This window comes from Erinaceus europaeus, chromosome 12 (assembly GCF_950295315.1).
Source record: "Erinaceus europaeus chromosome 12, mEriEur2.1, whole genome shotgun sequence".
Lineage (NCBI taxonomy): Eukaryota > Metazoa > Chordata > Mammalia > Eulipotyphla > Erinaceidae > Erinaceus > Erinaceus europaeus.
Window position 1 is genome coordinate 13778190 of NC_080173.1, and position 21673 is coordinate 13799862.

General features: G+C 50.5%; 1 protein-coding gene across 1 annotated transcript in view; it reads left to right on the top strand.

The window, feature by feature from the left end:
- The window catches only part of MGAT5B (alpha-1,6-mannosylglycoprotein 6-beta-N-acetylglucosaminyltransferase B), an 82120-nt gene that overhangs the window by 47746 nt on the left and 12701 nt on the right, over nucleotides 1-21673 (top strand). The window contains exons 9-11 of the mRNA XM_007532512.3: nucleotides 11896-12027; nucleotides 13169-13302; nucleotides 16720-16850. Of these exons, the coding sequence (XP_007532574.1) occupies nucleotides 11896-12027; nucleotides 13169-13302; nucleotides 16720-16850 (397 nt within the window). The remainder of the gene's footprint in view (nucleotides 1-11895; nucleotides 12028-13168; nucleotides 13303-16719; nucleotides 16851-21673) is intronic.

Here is a 21673-nt window from a genome sequence, read left to right on the forward strand (position 1 = left end):
CCCTCCCCCTGCAAGGTGGGGACTAGGTTTGGGGTTGAGTCATTGTAGAAAATGTCGACTGGCCTTGATGACTTGCTCAAAAGCGGTTCCTCTGTGCCCTGAGGAGTGGTTTCAGGCTTGGGGTGGAGGGTCAGAACCCTCAAAGATTTGCAGATTGGATGGGTTCCCCAACCCACAACTGCCAGCACCATCCAATACCCTTGGTTGCAGGTGTGTGGACTATGTGGAGGGGAGTGGGCCAAGAAGGCCCCCACTGGAAGGAACTAGAAAGTGGGACCTCCCCTCTCATGCCTCACCTAGGAATCAACTGGGGACCTGCTGGTCTGGGGTGAACTTTGTGCCTTATTTGCTCTTGGATGTGCTTTCCCCCATGGGAGCTGTAAGCCAGGGCTATGAGCTCCTCAGGGCATCCTCTGCTGGGACCATCCTGGTGATGCTGCCTGCTGGCTTCTTCTGAGCAGCAGCGAAAGTGCAGATGCATCACGAGGATTGACAGGGCTGTGGCATGTTGCAAACTGGGGTTCTGAAACAACAGAAAGGTGCAGAGCTCGAAGCCCAGCCTCCAAGTGTCAGCAAGCAAGGAAGGCTGTGAGGGGCAGGTGTCCCATGTCTCTCTCCACACTGCTCAGGATTGGATGGTGGGTTTTGGTGATCATCGGCTTGTAGCAGTATCTCCTTGACTTCTGTCTTCATAGTCACATGACCTCTACATAAGTGTCTGGGTTCAGATTTCCCCTTCTCATAAGGACTTTGATTCTGTTGTCTACCCTAATGACCTCATCTAATTTTTTTTACTTATTTATTTATGAGAAGGATGGGGGATGATGGCTGACCCTGAGTGCACACATTATCATGTGCAAGGACCTGAGTTCAAGACCCTAACCCCCACCTTCAGGGGGAAGCTTCATGAATCGTGAAGCAGTGCTGCAGGTCTCTCCATCTCTATCTCTTGTTCCCTCTCAATTTTTTAAATTCTTATTTGTTTTAAAGATTTTATTTATTTACTCATGAGAAAGATAAGAGGGTAGAGAAAGAACCAGACATCACTGTAGTACATGTCTGGCTGGGGATTGAACTCAGGAACTCATGCTTGAGAGTCTGATGCTTTATCTACTGCACCACCCCCCGGACCACCTTCCCTCTCAATTTCTCTCTGTTCTATCAAATTGAAAGGAAGGAAGGAAGGAAGGAAGGAAGGAAGGAAGGAAGGAAGGAAGGGAAGGAGAAAGAAAGAAAGAAAGAAAGAAAGAAAGAAAGAAAGAAAGGAAGGAAGGAAGGAAGGAAGGAAGGATGGTAAAAGAAAGATGGGGAGAGAGAACTAGAGCATCACTCTGACACATGCAATGCCTGGGACTGAACTGAGGACTCATGCTTGAGAGTCACTGCTTTATCCACTGCACCACCTCCTGGGCTGCATGACCTCATTTTTACTCGATCGCCTGTGTAGAGATCCTCTTTCCACATAAGCACACACCCCGAGGTGCTGGGGTTAGGACACCAATAAAGGAACTCACAACACATGGCGAAATGGTGACGTTTGAGCCCGGTGACCTTGGAGGATGGTAGAGATATAGTGACGAATGTGCCTGCACGGAACCTTTATGGCTATTGCAGGATGAGGCAGGATCATTGAAGGGACCAACATGGCAGGGGAGGTGGGACACAATTCCCAGCCCAGGGGAACCATCTCTTGCCAGTAGCACCAGGTTAATTTGAAAATAGGTCGGCAGGAGGTGAAGGTAATCTGAATTCCAAGCACCACAGCTTGGCTGTGGGAATGACCCGCGTGGGGCCGGCAGCAGGACAAAGGCGCTGCTTGTACAGTCATTGTAGTTTATTCACAGATGTTCACGGCAGCTGTCTCAGCCCCTGACTGAGCAACAAGGCTGGACGAACGAGCCTCCTTCCACTGCTGCTTGTGTTCTGGTGTCTTAATTAAGCGGCTCACTGGAGTGATGTTCGGGGGCCAGTACCCAGAATCCGAATCTGGCAGTGCTGCTCCAAGATGTCTGCAGGGACACCGGGTGGCACACGGGAGCCACGAGTTTCGCAGTGTCACGGCGGCAGGGTGATGCGAGCCAGCCCCCACCCGTGCAGCACCCCCGGTGAGCTGCATCCAGCACTGTCCTCCCGAGTGCCTGGCTCCAGAGCGGACATTTAAAGTCAAGCCTTCCCTGCCCACCCGCTCAGAATTGGCTGTGCTCATCAATTTTATTTGCATAATTTCAAGCATCATTAATAGTACATGGCATGAGGAGAAATTACTGAGCTCTTCCTCCATCCATGAGTGAAATTGGGTTTAGTAGAAAATTAGTTGACTTAACTGGCAAATGATGAAAGCTTGAGAGGAGAATGTTTAAATAAGGAGGACGAGGAGGGAAAACGGTGTCTGGTAAGCTCACCATCCAAATGGAAATCAGCCTCATGTTTGTTCAGTGTTTGTTCAAGGGAAATGCTGGGGAGGGTCCCTGGAGAACAACAAAGACAGACAGAGACCACATCCTATTTTCAGTCTTCAGCATGGCTTCACCCAACTCCGTCCGGCTACACGCTCCCGGCAGCTGGCTGTGCAGGCAGGCCTGCGGTTTGGACCCAGTTGGGATCTGGCTCTGATTCTCACACTGGCCTGGACCAGGGCTGTGCTGAGCAGTGCAAAGCAGGGGGTGGAGGAAGCAGGGGTGGGGGTGGGGGAAATGCAGTAGACCAAGGCAACATTGCATCTGGGTTCGGGCATGTTGAATTGAAGGTGCAGACGGCTGGGCCATGGGCCTGGGGCTCAGGGCAGGGACAGCATCTTGGCAGCCTTTGGACACAGTCCAGATGAAATTGCCAAGTGGTAGCAGAGGAGGCTTAAGGGCAAAGCCTAGGGCACATCAGCACTTCCGGGCCAGTGGGAGTGAGGAGTGGCTAAGAGCCTATGGACTCATGGGAACTAATGGAGTATTTATTTATTTATTTATTTATTTATTTATTTATTTTTAACCAGAGCACTCCTCATCCCTGACTTGTTGGGGGGGGGAGGGGGTTGAAACTGGGACTTAGGCACAAAACTTTTTTTTGCATAACTATGATGCTGTCTCCTTCACTTGAATAGATGCTTCTAGAAGGAGGTATAGCTCATGAGATGATATGTTCATAAAAGTTAGGGAGAGGGGCTCAGGCAGTAGCGCAGCGGGTTAAGCGCATCTGGTGCAAAGCGCAGGGACCAGCGTAAGGATCCCGGTTCGAGCCCCCGGCTCCTCACCTGCAGAGGAGTCGCTTCACAAGTGATGAAGCAGGTCTGCAGGTGTCTATCTTTCTCTCCCCCCTCTCTGTCTTCCCCTCCTCTCTCCATTTCTCTCTGTCCTATCCAACAACGAACGACATCAACAATGGCAATAATAATAACTACAACGAGGCTACAACGACAAGGGCAACAAAAGGGGGAAAAATGGCCTCCAGGAGCGGTGGATTCATGGTGCAGGCCCTGAGCCCAGCAATAACCCTGGAGGGAAAAAAAAAGTTAGGGAGACTGAAAATGATCAGTGGAAGTCACTGTTGACTGAAGAAAAGAGTCATTTTGATTGAGTGGGGTGGGGGGGGTGTGACTGAACAACAGATATTTAGCAGCTCAGTACTGCAGGTTGCAAGTCAGAAACTAAGATGGCAGATGTTTGGTTCCTTTGGAGACTGTGAGGGGAATCTGTTCCAGACTTCTCCTTTAACTTCTGGTGGATCCGGTGTTTCTTGTCTTGTGATATCATCTCCCAGTGATTGCATGTTGTTGGGACTTTGAGATTTTTTTTTCATTAAAAAGAATAGAGAGGGGGAGGGGGAGGAAAATTAGAGAGAGCCCACTCAAGGATCCCAGTTTGAGCCCCGGGCTCCCCACCTGTAAGGGTGGGGATCACTTCACAAGCAGTGAAGCAGGTCTGAAGGTGTCTATCTTTCTTTCTCCCCTTCTTCTCTCTCTTCCCCTCCTCTCTCATTTTTTTCTGTCTTATCCAAAAAAAGAAAAAAAGAAAAGAAAAGTAAAGAAAAAATGGCCTCCAGGAGTAGTGGATTCGTAGTGCCAGCACCAAGCCCCAGCAATAAGCCTGGAGGGGGAAAAGTAGAGAGAAAGGGGTGCATAACAATACAGTCTTCCATCCATAGACCTTCTCTTGCTCTTCTGAGGCTGTCGTGTGTTGCTTGGAAATGAAGCCGGGTCTCTCATTTGGTAAAGTACATGTTTGATTGGGCCTCCCCAGTACCCCCCCTTTAAAAATTTTTTTATTTATAAAAAGGAAGCACTGACAAAACCATAGGATAAGAGGGTTACAACTCCACACAATTCCCACCACCAGAACTCCGTATCCCATCCCCTCCCTTGATAGCTTTCCTATTCTTTATCCCTCTGGGAGGAGTATGGACCCAGGGCCATAATGGGGTACAGAAGGTGGAAGGTCTGGCTTCTGTAATTGCTTCCCCACTGAACATGGGTGTTGACAGGTCGATCCATACTCCCAGCCTGTCTCTCTCTGGCTCTAGTGTGGCAGGGCTCTGGGGAAGCAGGGCTCCAGGACACATTGGTTCAATCCCCAGCACCACTATAAGATAGCACTGAGAGACTCTGCTCTCTCTTTCTCTCTCTCTATGTCTTTAATTAAAAAATAAATTAATAAAATATATTTTTATTCCTGCATAGAGACAGAGAGAAATTGAGAGAGGGAGGAGATAGAGAGAGTAAAAGAGACAGACACCTGCAGACCCTGCTTCACCACTCATGAAGCTTTCCTCCTGCAGTTGGGGACCAGGAGCTTGAACCTGGGTCCTTGTGCACTGTAATGTAATAAGTAAAATTTTAAAGGTAAAGAAGTGTAGGATGCTCAGCGGTTAAGCGCAGATGGCACAAAGCACAAGGACCAGCTTAAGGATCCCGGTTCGAGCCCCGGCACCTCACCTGCAGGAGAGTCGCTTCACAAGTGGTGAAGCAGGTCTGCAGGTGTCTGTCTTTCTCTCCCCCTCTCTGTCTTCCCCTCCTCTCTCCATTTCTCTTTGTCCTATCCAGCTACGAAGACATCAATAACAACAACAATAATAACCACAACAATAAAACAAGGGCAGAAACCAAGGGTAAATAAATAAATATTAAAATAAAAAAGAAGTGTAGGATGGTATGAACAGATCCTCAAGCTCCTTACAGCTTTCCCTGTAGTCAGAGATCAGTGTTTGTAAAAGAGAAGTCTTCTTCCAGGAAGCCTTGCTCTCTCCTCAGGGCTCTGGGTAGACCCCTTTCTATGGCGCCACAACAGCTGGGCCTGTCCTTCCAACCCTCATCCTCCCCTGGGTTATGCTACTGGGCCTAAACCTGGGTCTTTATATAATATGATACAGAGAGAAATTGAAAAGGAGGAGGATATAGAGAAGGAGAGGGAAAGAAAGATACCTGCAGGGGGTCGGGCGGTGGCGCAGTGGGTTAAGCGCATGTGGCGCAAAGCGCAGGGACCGGCGTAAGGATCCCGGTTCGAGCCCCCGGCTCCCCACCTGCAGGGGAGTCGCTTCACAGGCGGTGAAGCAGGTCTGCAGGTGTCTGTCTTTCTCTCCCCTTCTCTGTCTTCCCCTCCTCTCTCCATTTCTCTCTGTCCTATCCAACAACGAATTGCGTCAACAAGGGCAATAATAATAACCACAACGAAGCTACAACAAGAGCAACAAAAGGGGGGAAAAAATGGCCTCCAGGAGCGGTGGATTCATGGTGCAGGCACCAAGCCCAGCAATAACCCTGGAGGAGGAAAAAAAAAAAAAAGAAAGAAAGATACCTGCAGCACTGCTTTGCTGCTTATGAAGCTTCCACCTGCAGGTGGAGAGCCAGGGGCTTGATCCAGGGTCCTCATGCATGTTAACATGTACACTCAACCAGGTGTGCTACCACCTGGCCCCTAAAACCTGGGTCTTATCTCTGTGTCTTCCCCAACACACTGGTTCTCAACAAAGGTATGCAAGTGGGCAGAACAGTGTGAGCCTAGAATGAAGCATCCCCAAGAACTGCAAAACTGACTTCCAGGGCCCAGCCCCCAGTGTGGACCTTGGTGGCACCTGGAATGCATGGCCAGGGCAGCTGGGGCAGCAGGAGCTGTGAGGACACTTCAGTGATTCTCAGTCCTGGGGAAGCTGCGAGGAGGCAGAGGCCTCACCGGGTGCCCATCACCTGCAGGCATGTGTCATAGAAACCAGGGTCCAGGGAATCGGGCAGTAGCACAGCGGGTTAAGCGCATGTGGTGCAAAGTGCAAGGACTGGTGTAAGAATCCCGGTTCGAGCCCCCGGCTCCCCACCTGTAGGGGAGTCACTTCACAAGCGGTGAAGCAGGTCTGCAGGTGTCTGTCTTTCTCTCCTCTCTGTCTTCCCCTCCTCTCTCCATTTCTCTCTGTCCTATCCAACAATGGCGATATCAATAACAACAACAACAACTACAACAACAATGAAAAACAACAAGAACAACAGAAAATAAAATAAATAAATATAAAATAAAAGAGAGAAAGAAACCAGGGTCCACCGGCAAAGTAGACAGCAGGAAACAGCCAGAGGGAGACAGCAGTCGGCCCTTCCAGCACTGGTGGAGGGGAGCCTTGGGAGCCAGGGGGAGGGAGGAGTCTGTGGCTTTGCCTAGCACTACTTCCAGCCCCGAATTTGCTTTCTGGTAAGGGACATGGAGAATAAAAGTGTCAGCTTTTGTCTGTTCCCACACAGCCCACCCCCCTCAAGTGGGAGACCCTTGCTCTCTGGGCTGCGCTTTCCCTGCAGGGCCCTACTTTCTTTTGGCCTTGCCTAAGGAGTGGCTGGAGCCTCTGCTCTCCCTTAGCCATGTGCCCCTGGCCTCCGGGCACAGGAGCATTAGCCAGTGATGGTGAGCACATCATTGTGGCATCAGAAGGCTCTTCTGTTGGGCATTTTAGACCAGTGTGGGCAAGGGGCACAGCCGCCGCAGGAAGAGATCATTTCTTCTTCATTAGTGCCGTTCACCTTCCTAAAAGTAGCTCATTAGATGCCCAGTGAGCTCCCCAGGGCCCCTTCTGAATGCCCTTTCATGCTCTTGGGAAGCAGAGGCTGACTCTGGCAGCCAGCCCCAGGAGGCACGGGGGCAGTGCTGTAGTGCCCAGGAAATGGGCACCAGCCAGGGTGGGCAGGCTTCCAGGGAGTCAGGAATGCCTGGAGCCCCCAGTAACAAGAGATGAGGGGAAGGAGCGGCTCCTTGGCTGCACATTACACCTGCAGCTGAAGATCTTTAGCACTTGTGAAAATTCCTTTTTAATTAGGTCCTTCCCACACAAAGAGGAGCGAGAGAGGGAAGAGGGTGTCCCAGAATTTGAGCACTACCTGGAGAGATGATTCCAGCCACGGGGAGGAATAAAGGCAGAGCATTTTTAGCTTAGAAAGACTGGCAGACTCTGGGTCAGTGTCGGATTGGGGCAGAACTCGTGCCCAGGGCCGAATCTCAATCCTTAGATGAGGGTTATGTCTCTTTGTTGAGTGTAGATAGATTTTCCTTTCTCTCTTGTCCCATTTACCCATCCTGTCTTCTGATCTGCTGGCAGAGGTGACTGACTGAGTCATCCTTCTCTGAGTATTTGCTGAGTTCCAAATTTTTGACCAGCTGGGAGCCTGGGGGTGCTGGAGAAGATGGGGACACAGATATCCTCAGGAGACAGAGAGCTGGACTGAGCAGGACTAGATGCAGGCCCAAGAGTGTGCCCCGGTTGGCTCTTAAAAAAAACAATAAATATTGAGGGGGTGGACGGTGGTGCACCAGGTTAAGTGCACATAGTATGAAGCACAAGAACCCATACAAGGATCCCAGTTTGAGCCCCTGGCTCTGCACCTGCAGGGGGGTCGCTTTGCATGCAGTGAAGCAGGTCTGCAGATGGCTGTCTTTCTCTCCCCCAACTCCATACCCCACTCCTCTCTCAATTTCCCTCTGTCCTTTCTAATAAAATGGAACAAACAGCCACCAGGAGCAGTGGATTTGTAATGCTTGCACTAAGCTCCAGCGATAACTCTGGAGGCAAAAATATAAATAAATAAATAAATAAATAAATAAATAAATAGTGTTGTAGTTGGGGCCTGGGGAGGTGGTGCACCTGGTAGAGTGCATATGTTAGCACGCACAAGGACCCAGTTTCATGTCCCCAGTCCCAGGGAGAAAGCTTCACAAGCAGCGAGGCAAGCCACAGGCATGTGGAGATGGGGAGCCTCTAGTGCATGGGCTTAGGGAACCCCTCTACTGCCCCCTCCCCCTTCTAACAGCGCAGCACTCAGCTTTCAGAGAGACATGAAGTTGGCTTTGAAACCACACATTCAAAGTGGGTCTTTTAGGAGCTGGCATGGAAGGGGGAGGATCTTGAACCAAATTTCCCTGGGCACCTTTGAAGGAAGTCCAGGAGACTGTATTTTATTTTAGCTCATGTCACTGCTCCCAGTCAAGCATACAGCATAAAATTTCCCGTAAGAGTGAACTTAAGTGATGAGAGAGAAAATCACAGCCCCTCTCCCTGGGGCTGGCCCTCTGCTCTCTCCATGTGCAGCTCTGACTCCTCAGGACAAGAGGAAGGAGGCAGCTGCAGACACTCATCTCTGGTGAAGGCACCTGAAATTGAAAATCTTTGTTTTCTGGAGCCAGGAGCCAGTGTGGCTTCTGGTTAACCCTTGGCCAGGTCTCCAGGCCACTCTGTCCCTCTCCCTCATCCTTCAGGGTGTATGGACCACCAGCACCCCAGTACTGCCGGGGATGCTACTTAACCGTTGCAAGAGGATGGGGGGGGGGCAGGGTAGAACTTGAAAGAGGAGCCTCTCACTGTGTCTAGTGGTCCATTCCAGGAAGGCTTCCTGGTAAAAGAAGCAAAGTTTGAATTAAGATCAGGAGGAGAACAGTGTCATGGAGAGAATCTGAACCCGGGGATGATATAGCCAGATCTACATAATAGAAAGATTTTTTTTTCTCTAGAATAAGATAGAAGAGAGGGGAATGTATTTAGAGAGTCCAGGTGTTACATGCCAGGATTTTAGATTGGAGGTGGGGCATGTGGGGAATGTAGGGGTTGTAGGGAGAGGTTGACACACTCATGTAAAACTAATGACTGAACTATTAACAGTCATTAATGGGACCAAGTCACCTTGCCTCACTTGTGAGATGGGCATTCTTACTTTTATTTATTTAAATTTTATTAGTGATTGAATAATGGTTAACAAGATTGTAAGATAACAGGGGTACAATTCCACCACAGTTACCACCACAGTGCCCACCCCCCTCCAATGGAAGATTCCCTATTCTTTATCCCTCTCTGGGAATTTGGACCAAAATTCTTTATGGGGTGCAGAAGGTGGAAGGTCTGGCTTTTGTAATTGCTTCTCCACTGGACATGGACATTGGCAAGTCAATCCATACCCCTAGCCTGTTTCTGTCTGTCTTTCTCTAGAGGGGTAGGGCTCTGGAGAGGTGAGGTTCTCGGAAACACTGGTAAGGTCATCTGCCTGGGGAGATCAGGATGGTGTCATGGTAGCATCTGCAACTTGGTAACTGAAAGTGGTAAGATATAAAGCAAATTATATAATAAACAGGAACCCAAAGATAGGAATAGAGCATCTGAGAATAGGGATCTCAGGGTGGAAAGAAGCTAGGAAGTCTATTTTAGGTATGTTCCATGTGGCCCATGACTTTAGTAATTTTTGCCTGAGCCTGATAGCTAATGTGAGGTGAACTAAAAGTATTCTCTGGGGAGATGGTGTTAAAGTTGAGAACAGGATTAGATAGCTGGGTTAAGGCAGAGAGTAGCTCCCAAATATGAGGGATGTATATAAATACTATTAACTGTTAACCCCATTGATCCAACCTAGGGCCCATGTCTATTCATATTTAACACAGAAGCCTGTATAACCTCTGAGTCTCAGTTGCAATTCCCTGAGGTTCCTGACTTCTCTAAGGTTAGCAGCAGCCCTGGGACTGGAGCAGAACTCTGCCAGCCAGCATCCCAGGGCTCTGATTTGAGACTGTCACCGTGAGTTGATGGTCTGTCACTGTGATCTGACCTCCAGAGGGCTGGGGAGCCAAGAGAGCCTGCTGGTGGGCATGTGGACTTAGTTCTACCCCAGCTCCTCTCCTTGTGTGCTTCTGGGTGAACAGTCAGACTTTCCATTACTTAATCTGAATGAGGCCTGGCCTCACTGGGAAACTGCCCAGATGAATGAATAGGGAGTGGGTGGTTCAGAATAACAGCCCTGAGGCTCATGGAGAGGGGAGCACATGGCCTGGCATATTAGCAGGTGGTCATTCTCCCAGGAGAGATCCCTGACTTGGAATATGGGATGGACATCAAGGGTGTGGGTCACTATTGGGGCAACAAAAAGGAGCCCCTCTAGGGGCTCTAGCTCTGTGGGCACCACACGTGACCACAGAGGAGACACATTGCCTGGAAATGGCCAGGGCGCTATGGGAGTCACTGTCTCCCTGGCGCAGGTGGCAGCACCCACACCCACATCCTATTTTCACAGCTATCTGAATCCCCCCCACACATACACACTGAGATTCTCTGTGGGAGGAGCAGCCACCCCTTCCACATTTCTGCAAGGATGGGTCAGGGAATCATCATTCTGTCCCATGTGTGGTTCTCAGTGGAGTGTAGGGGGGAAGAGGCATGAAGGGTGGTTCTGTACCTCTGGACTGTAGCCCCCGAGAGAAATTATGCTTCCTGCTGGGGCCTCAACCTTACTGGGGGAGTTTTGGGATAAGGAGGTCCCTGGTTAGAGCAGGCAAAATAGCTCACCTCGCTAGAGCATTTGCTTGCTGTACTGCTGTACTCACCACCGAGGTTTGAATCCAGCCCCTGTTGCCTTGGTAGAAGCTTTGGTGATATGGTGTCTTTTCTTCTTTCTCTCTGTTTTATCTGTTTCCATCTGAAAAATCAGTGAACTCCCTGTAATGACAAAAAAAAAAATCAAATGTAGAAGTCCCTGCTTAGAAGAAAATAAGGATGTCGTACAAAGTAGAATCCAGCATCCACTTACAGAGACCACCTAACATTTGCTTATTATTATTCTTTTTATTTATTCATTGGCTAGAAACAACCAGAAATCAAGAAGAAAGGAGGTGCTAGAGAGAGAGAGAGGGAGACCGAGAGACACCTGCAGCACTGCTTTACCACTCACTGCTTTACCACCCTGCGGGTGGGGACTGCAGGGTCTAACCCAGGTCTTTGCACACTGTAACATGTGCGCTTGGCCAGGTGCTCTGCCCGCCACCCATCCTGTGTGTTCGCTTTTACCAGACCACCTCTCAGCTGACTCTTGAGGTGCTGGGGGTCTAACCTGGGACCTGTCGGATGCAGGTTCTATGCCCCACTGTTGTGCTAGCTCCCCTACTGGCTCTTTCTTTCTCTTTCTATCTCTCCTTCTTTTTCTCCCTTTCTCTCTTTCTATCTCTCTTTCTTTCTTTCTTTCTTTCTCTCATTCATTCTTTCTTCCTTCGTTTCTTCTTCTTCTTTTAATGATCAGATATGAACAAACAGAGACACCTACAGCACTGTTTTGCTTCTTGAACCTGGACCCTTGCACATGGTAACATGTGTGCCCGATCAGGTGTACCACCACCTGGCCCCTCCTTAATGGTTCTTGAAGTCTCCAGGTTGCTGGAACAGTTTCCTGTTTCTAGAGTCTCTTGTGCAGTGAACACCTGCCCAGCCATCCAGGGCCAACCTGTCTGCTTCTTTTGCGAGAATCTCCAGGACTCAAGACTCCCTGATTTTCCTTACAAGCCTCTGCTCACCCTGCCCCCTTCCCCATGTTTATGAGGGAACTGGGGTGGGCTCCAGGGCTGGCTGGGAAAGTGGGTGGCCCCTTTCTGGGGCATCTCTCAGAGCTCAGACACTGAGAGGTTCTTTTCTCAGTAATTTAGGGGTGCCGCCAGGTCGGGGAAACTGCCCGCTCACTATGCCCCTGCCTTTCGACCTCATCTACACTGACTACCATGGCCTGCAGCAGATGAAACAATACATGGGTCTCTCCTTCAAGAAGTACCGGTGAGCATGGGGACAGGGTGCAGTGGCCTCTCCCTGCCCTCATGCTTCGGCTGCAGCCCCTCACCCCCTAGAACTGCTTGCTTGGATTCTGAGTCATGTCTCTGCCCACCCCCTTCTCTAATAATCACTGCCTCCAGGCTGCCTCAGATGACAAGAACCCAGGAGGGACAGGGTCAGAGCTACCTGGAGGAGGGGGCAGAGGAATTGCTGGGAGGGGTGGAAAGAGAAAGAGGGGGTTGGCCCTATGGGACAGTGACCTCTGCTGATTGGAGCTCTGAAACACGTCCCCTCCCCACCCTTTGTCTGGATCTAGGCCAGCACCCCCTCTGCAGCCAGTGGGGTGCGGGGTTTAATTTAGCACAGAGAGTTTTGCTATTTATTATATTTGTTCCTGTCCCGTTGACGAGCCCCCGTGATTTTATTAGGAGAAAAAAAGGTGACAGGCAGCGTTATTGCTTTTATTATGAATGCGTGTTCTCTGCAGGAGCTGCCTCCTCCTCCAGCCCCTGTCCCTGCTGCCGGAGGAGTGCCGGCCTCAGCAGTCTGCACAATTCTGGGTCAGAGGGAAGGGCTCTGCATGCCCAGCTCTGCATGGGGGTGTCTGAGTCTCTACGGTGTCCCAGGTTGGGGGGGGTGGTCGGGCGGGTGAAGGGGGAGGCTCTAGAGAAGGGTCCTGGGACAGAGAAGGGGCCCCAGGGCCTCTCTTCTTCATCTCAGCCTGGATGAAATGGGCCCATCCTGGGGTGTCAGCTCCCCAGCAGACTCCTTTCCTGCCTGGGAAAACTCAGGATCTGCAGGAGCCCCCCCAGGGATAGTGGGGGGGGGGTGCTCTCCTCCTGAGCTCTCTTGATGTAATAGTCATGACTGTTCCTGAGTTGCCAATCTTGATTCAGGGCACCCACCTAGACAGCACAGCCAGGCTGATGGGTCCGGCTGTCAGATGGCGAGGCTGGCCCAGAGAGGTCAAGGCTCTCACCTGTGGTCACATAGCCAGGCCTGTCTGAGTCTGAACTCTAGCCCCTCATCACGCCACCTCCAGCACAGCTGCTGGCTGGAAGTATAGACCCACGGCCAGGGCTGCCCCAGCCCGGACAGACGCCAGGAGTTGCTAACCCTGCGTCCTGATCTTTGGCGGGGCCAGGTGTCGGATCCGGGTCATCGACACCTTTGGGACCGAGCCCGCGTACAACCATGAGGAGTACGCCACACTGCACGGCTACCGGACCAACTGGGGCTACTGGAACCTCAACCCCAAGCAGTTCATGACCATGTTCCGTGAGTGGCAGGGGTGGGGTGGGGTGGGGTGGGGTGGGATGGGGAGGTGGGTGGGCCTCTGTGCTTCTGGGGGTGACAGGAAGGAGGCAGGGTCTCATCTCTCCTGGCTACTTCTCCTCTGCCTCAACAAATAAGTGAGCAGAAAGAAAGTCTCTGACTATGCTTGGGGTGTGGGAGACACAGAGGGAGCAGCCTGGCTGGAGAGCCATGTGGGGAGCCATCCATCAGGAGGACTGGCCTTTTCCCTCCCAGGGGACGAGTTGCTTTCAGAGCATCTAAGCACACGTTGTTCCTGAACAAAGACGATTCCGTGGCCTTCCAGAAAGAGGCCAGCTGCAGACTGGGGACTGTCACTGAGTGTCAGAGGGTCAGGACAAGCTGCCTTTCCAAACAGAGGGCAGGAGGGGATGAAGAAAGTTCTGGAAATCAAGCATTTCCCCCACTTCCCCACGTGGGGAGGCTGGCACGTCAGACTGTCAGTGGGGGATTGGCCCATCTGGAAACCCTCGTATCACGGGCTTCAGGCAAGGAATTTAATTAGAGCTGAGCCTTTGCTGTTTTTAATGTGTGCACACGCCGGCCCACCGTCTTACACACAGCATGTTGGGAGTGATCTCACCTGTTCTTGACATCCCTGGGCCAGTTCTAAATCTCCTGCATGCGTTGTGCCCTCTGGGGCCGGGAGCTGTGTCCTCGCTCAGTGACCCCTTCTCCCATCATTGTTTTAATGTGGCACTTTGGCTCCCTGTTGTGAGGCAGTCAGCTATCACTCTCCATTCTTATCATTGTGGCCACTTCCAGCAGCATCCTGCCTCTAATCTGCACTCTGTGGAGGCTCTGGGTCAGAAGGTCGGCTGAGCACCCTCATTAGGACTGTGTCTAAATTGGGGCCAGGCAGCGGCGCATCTGGTTAAGCACACACACTAAGGATTGTATCTAAATGAAGCACAAAGCAGGCACCAAGCTTCGGGGCTTCTCAAGAGCAAGTCCATGTTGCCAGAGGACTCTGGGCTCTGTGTAGCTTGTCGACTTAGCATGTCTCTGTGAGAAGCTTGGGGCCTCCTTTTGTATTGGTCTCTAGGCTCTTGGCTGTGTTGGATGCAGGTGAGGAGGTTCCTGGAAATCCGGGCAGCCCTGTTGGGGAAACTGAGGCTCAGAGGCAAAGAGTTCCAAACAGCCTGTAGGGACCAGATTCCTCCCCTCCTGGGCCCATTTCAAGCTTGCCTAGCTTCCTTCCTTTCTTCAGTGTGTGTAAAATAATGATTTTTAATTGTTATTATTGTAGACACAGAGAGGAAGAGGGAGAGGATGAAAGAGAACACAGCACCAAAACTTCCTTCAGTGCAGTGAGGGAATGGGCTTGACCCTGGAGTGTGCATAGGTCAAAGCAACACACTACCCAAGTGAGCTATTTTGCTAATTTTTTTTTTCCCTGCTAGGGTTATTGCTGGGGCTCAGTGCCTACACACTGATTCTATCAGGAGTGGTGACCATTTTTTTTATTCTTTGCTTTAAGGTGAGAGACAGGGGTGGGGGGAGTTACCTCCAACACTGTTTCACTGCTTGTGAAGCTTCCCCCCTGCAGGTAGGGACTGGGGAGCTTGAACCTGGATCGACCACCACCTGGCCCCACATTAGAGTCATTTGCTTGTGTATTTATTTGCCCCATAGATCATAAGCCTTTCAAAAAGGGGCCACTGGCTGGTTATTTTTATCTCCCTGGAGCTAATCAAGGTCTTCAAAAAGTGTCAGTTGATTGAATTAATTAAAGAAGATAGAAATGCACATGAGAGAGACGGAGAGAGAGAGAGAGAGGGAGGGAGGGGGCTTTTCCAGTTGTATTACACTGCAAACCCAGAGCAGAGTTCATGGACCATCTTTTCCTCTATCTACTAGGCTTTCCCAGGGAGCCACAGCCAGCCCAGCTGCTTCTCCCTCCCCACGCCAGCCCCAGGAGATCTTTATTTAAACATCAGTCTCTTTGCAGTCCCTTCCTCTCCCTTGCCCTGTGACTTAATTAATTGTGTTCTAAACTTGTCCCTGCTGGTGGAGTTGGTGGAAAGAGGATGATTTAATGGTTCAGCTCCCAGAATAAGGAAGAAATGATTAGAGAGAGACCCGGATGGCAGCTTCATCTGGAGCTAGGGAGAGAAACAGAGGAACAAAGGAGAAAGTTGATTATGACGTGTGGATGTTGAGGGCTGGGTGAAAACATGACATGAAATCTACACATTTGATGAGAACATATGCCCCAGTGTTAGAAAAGTGCGTCCCTCTCTCTCTCTCTCTCTCTCTCTCTCTCTCTCTCTCTCTCGCCCTCTCCCTCTCCCTCTCCCTCTCCCTCTCCCTCTCCCTCTCCCTCTCCCTCTCCCTCTCCCTCTCTCTCCCTGCATCTGTAATGCTGAAATGAAGAAATAGGTGTTCTGTGTTGGAGTCTGAGCTGTTTTGGCAAATCGAGACTCTGTGTCAGAAGCTTAGTGGAGCCATGCAGTCACTGAGCCCCAGCAATAACCCTGATGGCAAAAGAAAAGAAAAGAAAAGAAAACCTTAAACAACAACAACAAAACATGTCTTTTGTCAAGCTGCTCCCCTGAGGCAGGCAGAACCAATCTCATTAGATGCACCAAGCAGTCTGTTCAGGGTCCCAGCTGGGAGGGAGAGGCCCTACACCTTGCCTGGCCTTGCTGAGAGACAGCTCTGTGCCCATCCCTCCACCTCTGCTGGGAAGACACAAGAGCGCTTTGCAGCCTGACCGGAAACTGGGCCCAAGAGGACTCACCCCCAGCCTGGAGCTTGGGGGTCTAGGGATGGAAGCCACTGCACCATCTGAGATAAACAGTGGGCATGGGTCATAAGAGGGGGTTACAATTACCCCCAGAAAAAGCTTCTTGGAAGAGGTGACAGATGGGTGGGAGTTTCTCATCCCTGGTGAAGGGAAGTGGACACTGTGGACAGAGGGAATAATTCAAGTAGGTGAGTGCAAATGAGGTGGAGGCCTGTATGTGGCCTGATATTCCTGAGCTGGCGTGCAAGGCTCCCCCAAGGGCCAGGACCACAGAAGGGGACAAGACAGCCCCTGTACGCACAGGGCTAATGTTTAGACAATCCTGCATGAATAAATACATATATAATATGACATCTGGTTGTTGAATGCCATGGCAGGAGTAGGGGGAGCTGGGTGACAGCGGGTGTGGCTTGGCCACTGCTTTTGTGCCTCAGTTTTCTTGAAAAAAGCAAGGGGGAGGCTGGGGCTTTGTGACAGTCTGGGCAAGGAAGAGGTCCAGGGCACCTCTATCCGCAACACCCATCCTGCCCCCAGCCTCTGCTCTAACCCTTCCAAAGGGAGACTCCTCCCATGGGGGCAGACCCCTGTAAGCCTGGGACGTGTCCTCGGCTGACCTCGTGGTCTGGCTGCAGCTCACACCCCGGACAACTCCTTCATGGGCTTCGTGTCCGAGGAGCTCAACGAGACAGAGAAGCAGCTCGTCAAGGGAGGCAAAACCAGCAACATGGCCGTGGTGTACGGCAAGGAGGCCAGCATCTGGAAGGTGAGCCCCTGATTCGACCCTAGGAGCTCACCCTTTCGGGACCCAGCTCCCGTCCACTTCCAGCCCTGGACAGCAAAAAGCTTCCCCTGCTGAGGGGTCAGCAAAGAGAGCTCCTTCGGACCAGTTTTGGGGAGAGGCCCAGCCTGGCAGTGCCTAGCTCATCCCTCTCTCTCACTCCACTCTTTGCAACAAGCTCAGCGGTACTTTATGGGGCTGTGACGCTTCTCCGTCCAACCCGTCCTCTTCCCCCCTCCCCCTCCCCACCCCCGGTCCATCAGCAAACACAGACCAGCCAAAGGAGCACACGGAAGACTTGGGGATCTGGTGGGTAGGAAACAGAGGGGAAGACTGGAGAGAATTAAGGGTTAGAGCCTCATCTTCAGGGCTGGGTCCCCAGGGAAACTGCCTGTTGAAGCTGACCTGCTCTCTTTCCGCTTTCCTTTGTGCTTCCTGGTGTCGAGGCAGCTCCAGGTATGATGACTCTACTGCATCCTCCTCTCGCCTCTCCACAGGGTCCCCCTGATCTGGGCTTTTTGGGGTGTCTGGCTTCTGTGCATGGACCACGGTGGGAAAGAGGTTCCAGAAGGGCTCTTCCCTACTTGGGGAGAGGAAGACACCCTGGGGGTCAAGATCCAGCTTGGGCTGCCATGAGGGTTAGAGCTCCTGGGGCAGGTGACTGACCTGAAGCCAGTGACAGGTGATGAGAGTTCATCCCAGAGATACTGGGAAGTACCTGCATCCTGTGTGTGGCCTGTGATGTGACCATTTATTTATTTTACTTTAATGAGAGAGAGATATAGAGAGAAAGACAGGGCTGGGTGGTGGCTCACCTGATTGAGCGCACTTGTTAGAGTGTACAAGGATCCGGGTTTGAGTCCCTGCTCCCCACCTGCAGGGAGAAAGCTTTGCAAGTGGTGAGGCAGTGCTGCAAGTGTCTCTTTCTCTCTCTCTCCCTCTTTATCACCTCCTTCCCCCTCGATTTATGGCTGTCTTTATTTAATAAATAAAGATAATTAAATAAAAAGAGAGAGGAAAAGACTAGAACACTGTTCTGCTCTGTCATATGGTGGTACTGGGAATTGAACCTGGGACATCAAAGCCTCAGGTATGAGAGTCTTTTGCATAACCATTAAGCTGTCTCCCCAACCCATGACCATTTATGTAATGGTGCCTACACCTGCTGAGCTGGAACTAGGTGCTACTGTCACAGGAAAGCCCCAAATAATAGTGCTGCCAAGTAGATGGGATTATGGGGTTGTATAGATGACCCTCCAACAACATGGGCTTAGGGACCTGATTCTCCCTGCAGTCAAAATTCTTGGCATCCTGGAGAGATTGGTTGTAGGGCCCCCTCCCCCCGACCCTTCTCCTTCAAGCCACCCAAACCTGCTTGTGTCGAGTCCCTTCTTGCCAGTCCTTCTCATCTGTGGGTTCACCTGTGAGTGCAGAGCGCACAGACGGGAAACAGTTGCAAATCAGTGGACAAATCAGTGCCGTCCAAACAGGCTGTTGAGAGCCAGCTGTGTATTTTCTGTCCTACTTGCAAATGCTAGGAAGATGTATCTGTTCAGGGCTGGTGGGCACCTCCTGGGGGCTCTTTTCACCCTACTAGCCCTCCTTTAGTTTACACCCACGCCCACACGCACACTCATACACACAGTCTTCCCTCATGGTTTAAGATGGGTGTGGCAATTTCAATCATTGCCAGCACCTGCCCTCCAACTGTCAGGAAAGGGACAGGACAGAGAAGGTAGTTGTTTGGGGCCATCACCCTGTTTCTCCCTCGTGCTGCTCTCGGGCTCCACCTCAGTCCCGTAGTCATGCATGCCCAGTTTCAGAGGATGCTGGAAATGGCTCTGCTAGGCAGCCATGTGCCGGGCTCAGATGTGTCTATGCCAAGGAAGTGGGGGGAGAGGAAAAAGACAAGTTACCCTGAAAGAGCAGCAGCAAGATTCACACTGACTTCTCCACAGAAGCGCTAGCAGCCAGAAGACAATAGAATGCTTCCCGAGCACTGAGAGAACACCGCCATATTCAGACTCTGTGAGCAGCAAGGATTGCCTTCGAAGATGAAGGTGGAATAGAAGCATTTTTAGAAAAGTTAAAAACAGAGCAAGCCCAGGCTGAGGCTGTAGAAGGATAATGATCACAGATGGAAGCTCAGAGGTGTAAGAAAAAACACAGAATAGTGAAAAAGGACAGTGTATGGAAATGAAGACCAGCTGCACGAAACAATACTCTCTTATATTTTAGGCTATACAGTATTTTGAGGGAATTAAAATACAATTTGCATATGTAAGTGGAGCATGAAATTAAAGCATTTTAAAGATTTTTAAAGATTCTTTTATTACCTAATAAAAAGCAAAACTATCGATTTAGACTTTGCGAAGTCGAGGCTGCGTGGTATAACTAATATAGCTTTTGAGAGAATATAGGGAGTGATTTATTAGCTAAAAGAGGTGGAGTTAAAAAGGTGTGTTTTTAAAGAGGGCTAAAATATAGAGGGAAAAACACACGGGACTGATGCAAAGTAAAAAAGAGAAAAAGAACTACTTGTCATAAACTGAATCTGCTCATAGAAATATTCAAATAAAGGAGGCCAGGTGGGTGGTCCAGAAGGTGGTGCAGTAGATAAAGCACTAGATTCTTGACCATGAGGTCCCAAGTTCAATCCCCGGCAGCACATGTACCAGAGTGATATTTGGTTCTTTCTCTCTCTCTCTCTCCTATTTTTCTCGTGAATAAATAAATTCTTTAAAAAGGGGGGGGCAGGTGGTGGTGCACCAGGTTAAATGCATATAGTATGAAGCACAAGGACTGGTGCAAGGATCCTGGTTTGAGCCCCCGGCTCCCCACCTGCAGGGGAGTCACTTCACAAGCAGTGAAGCAGGTCTGTAGGTGTCTATCTTTCTCTCCCCCTCTCTGTCTTCCCTTCCTCTCTCGATTTCTATGTCATATCCAACAACAACAACAGCAATAACAATAATAACAAGTGCAACAAAAATGGCCACCAGGAGCAGTGGATTCCTGGTGCTGGCACTGAGCCCCAACGATAACCCTGAAGGAAAAAATAATAAATAAATGAATGAAATATTCAAATCAAGGAGATTAAGAAAACACCAAGAACCTCCTTGATTCCCACACTGCAAAATCCTCAGCCTTCTGTGTTGCTGTGTGCCAGGTGCACATGTATGTCCCCCCATTTCTGCACACTGTGAGGTGCGGGTCACACATTAGCAAATTAATTCCACAAGGGAGCAAACCCAGGTATTAAAGGTTCAAGCAGCAAGCCAGGATCTAAACCCACATAAGCCTCCAGAGCTGGGGCATTAACCAGACTTTGCCCAGAGTGCCTGGTTACGATCCTTAGGTAGCAGAGAGAAGCTCTGGGGGCAGGGCCTGGACTGAGACGCCATGGGCATGGGGAGGACCCAGGAGGTCGCTCTCAGCCATGTCACCTGAGTCACACCAGGTGATTGCTGGGAGGTCAGAGAGCGATGCCAGGGCTCTGGGGAGGGGCAGCGTAGACTGCCAACTGCCTTGACCAGAAAAACATTGTTATGAAACCATCCCAAAAGAATGAGAGGTTATGAAATCTGAGCAGCAAAAAGGGTTTATCTCTAGCCTCTGTGATAGCCAGGAGCAAGACTGTTGAGCAACAGACTTCAAAGAAGCTGCTTTCCAAAACAGAGCGAGAGACCTTTGGGCTGGTCTTTATGACCGAATGGAGTCAGAGGTAGTTGGGTGGAGAGAAAAACAGCAGCATCCTGGGATGAGTGCTGTTGTGAATCCGGGGGAGTAGGCGGCAGAGAATATAGGAGACAGGGTGGCTTCGGGTCAGGCAGACATCACATGATCCCTGTGGGAGTGGCAGCCAGGACCCAGGGGGAAGGTTGGTGATGCTTGTGCTGAGGAACATTGTCTTCTTCTGGAGGCGAAGACCTGGGTGCTCTTGTTTTATTCAAAGTTGAATTCCTAGGGAGCAGGAGGGAGGGACAGGAATAAGGCAACTGAGTCAGGCATAGGGCAAGCCTCTTCTTGCAGCTCAAGAAATGTTCCAGACATCAGAAAAGAGGGAAGTGCTGGATTGAAGACCCCACCAATATGTCCTGGAGCTCAGCTTCCCCAGAGACCCACCCTACTAGGGAAAGAGAGAGGCAGACTGGGAGTATGGACCGACCAGTCAATGCCCATGTTCAGCGGGGAAGCAATTACAGAAGCCAGACCTTCTACCTTCTGCAACCCACAATGACCCTGGGTCCATGCTCCCAGAGGGATAGAGAATGGGAAAGCTATCGGGGGAGGGGGTGGGATATGGAGATTGGGTGGTGGGAATTGTGTGGAGTTGTACCCCTCCTACCGTATGGTTTTGTTAATTAATCCTTTCTTAAATAAAAAAAAAAAAAATTAAAAAAAAAAAAAAGAAAAGAGGGAAGTGTCCTTGAAGAGAAGGGTTTTTTGTTTTGTTTTTTGGTCAGGGGTAGAGAAAGAGCTCACAGGTAGGGCTGTGCCTTTCTATACACATGACCCAGGTTCCAACCCTCACACCACATGGGAACACCACAGCACCTGAGGAAGCACCAGTGCTGTGGCTGTCCTCTCTCGCTTTATCTCTCTACCTGAATGAAAATGCAACCCTGGAATAGTCAAACCGGACACGTGGGAGGCCCTGGCTCTGCACAGAGAAAAGAACGGCTTCTCAGATGATAGGCAGCCAGCTGATGGATAAGTTGTGAAATCAGTTCAGGGCTCTGGTTTTTCTTTTATCTTTTCACTGAGGTACATCTGGCAAAGAGAATCATATTATGTGATGATTACCACAG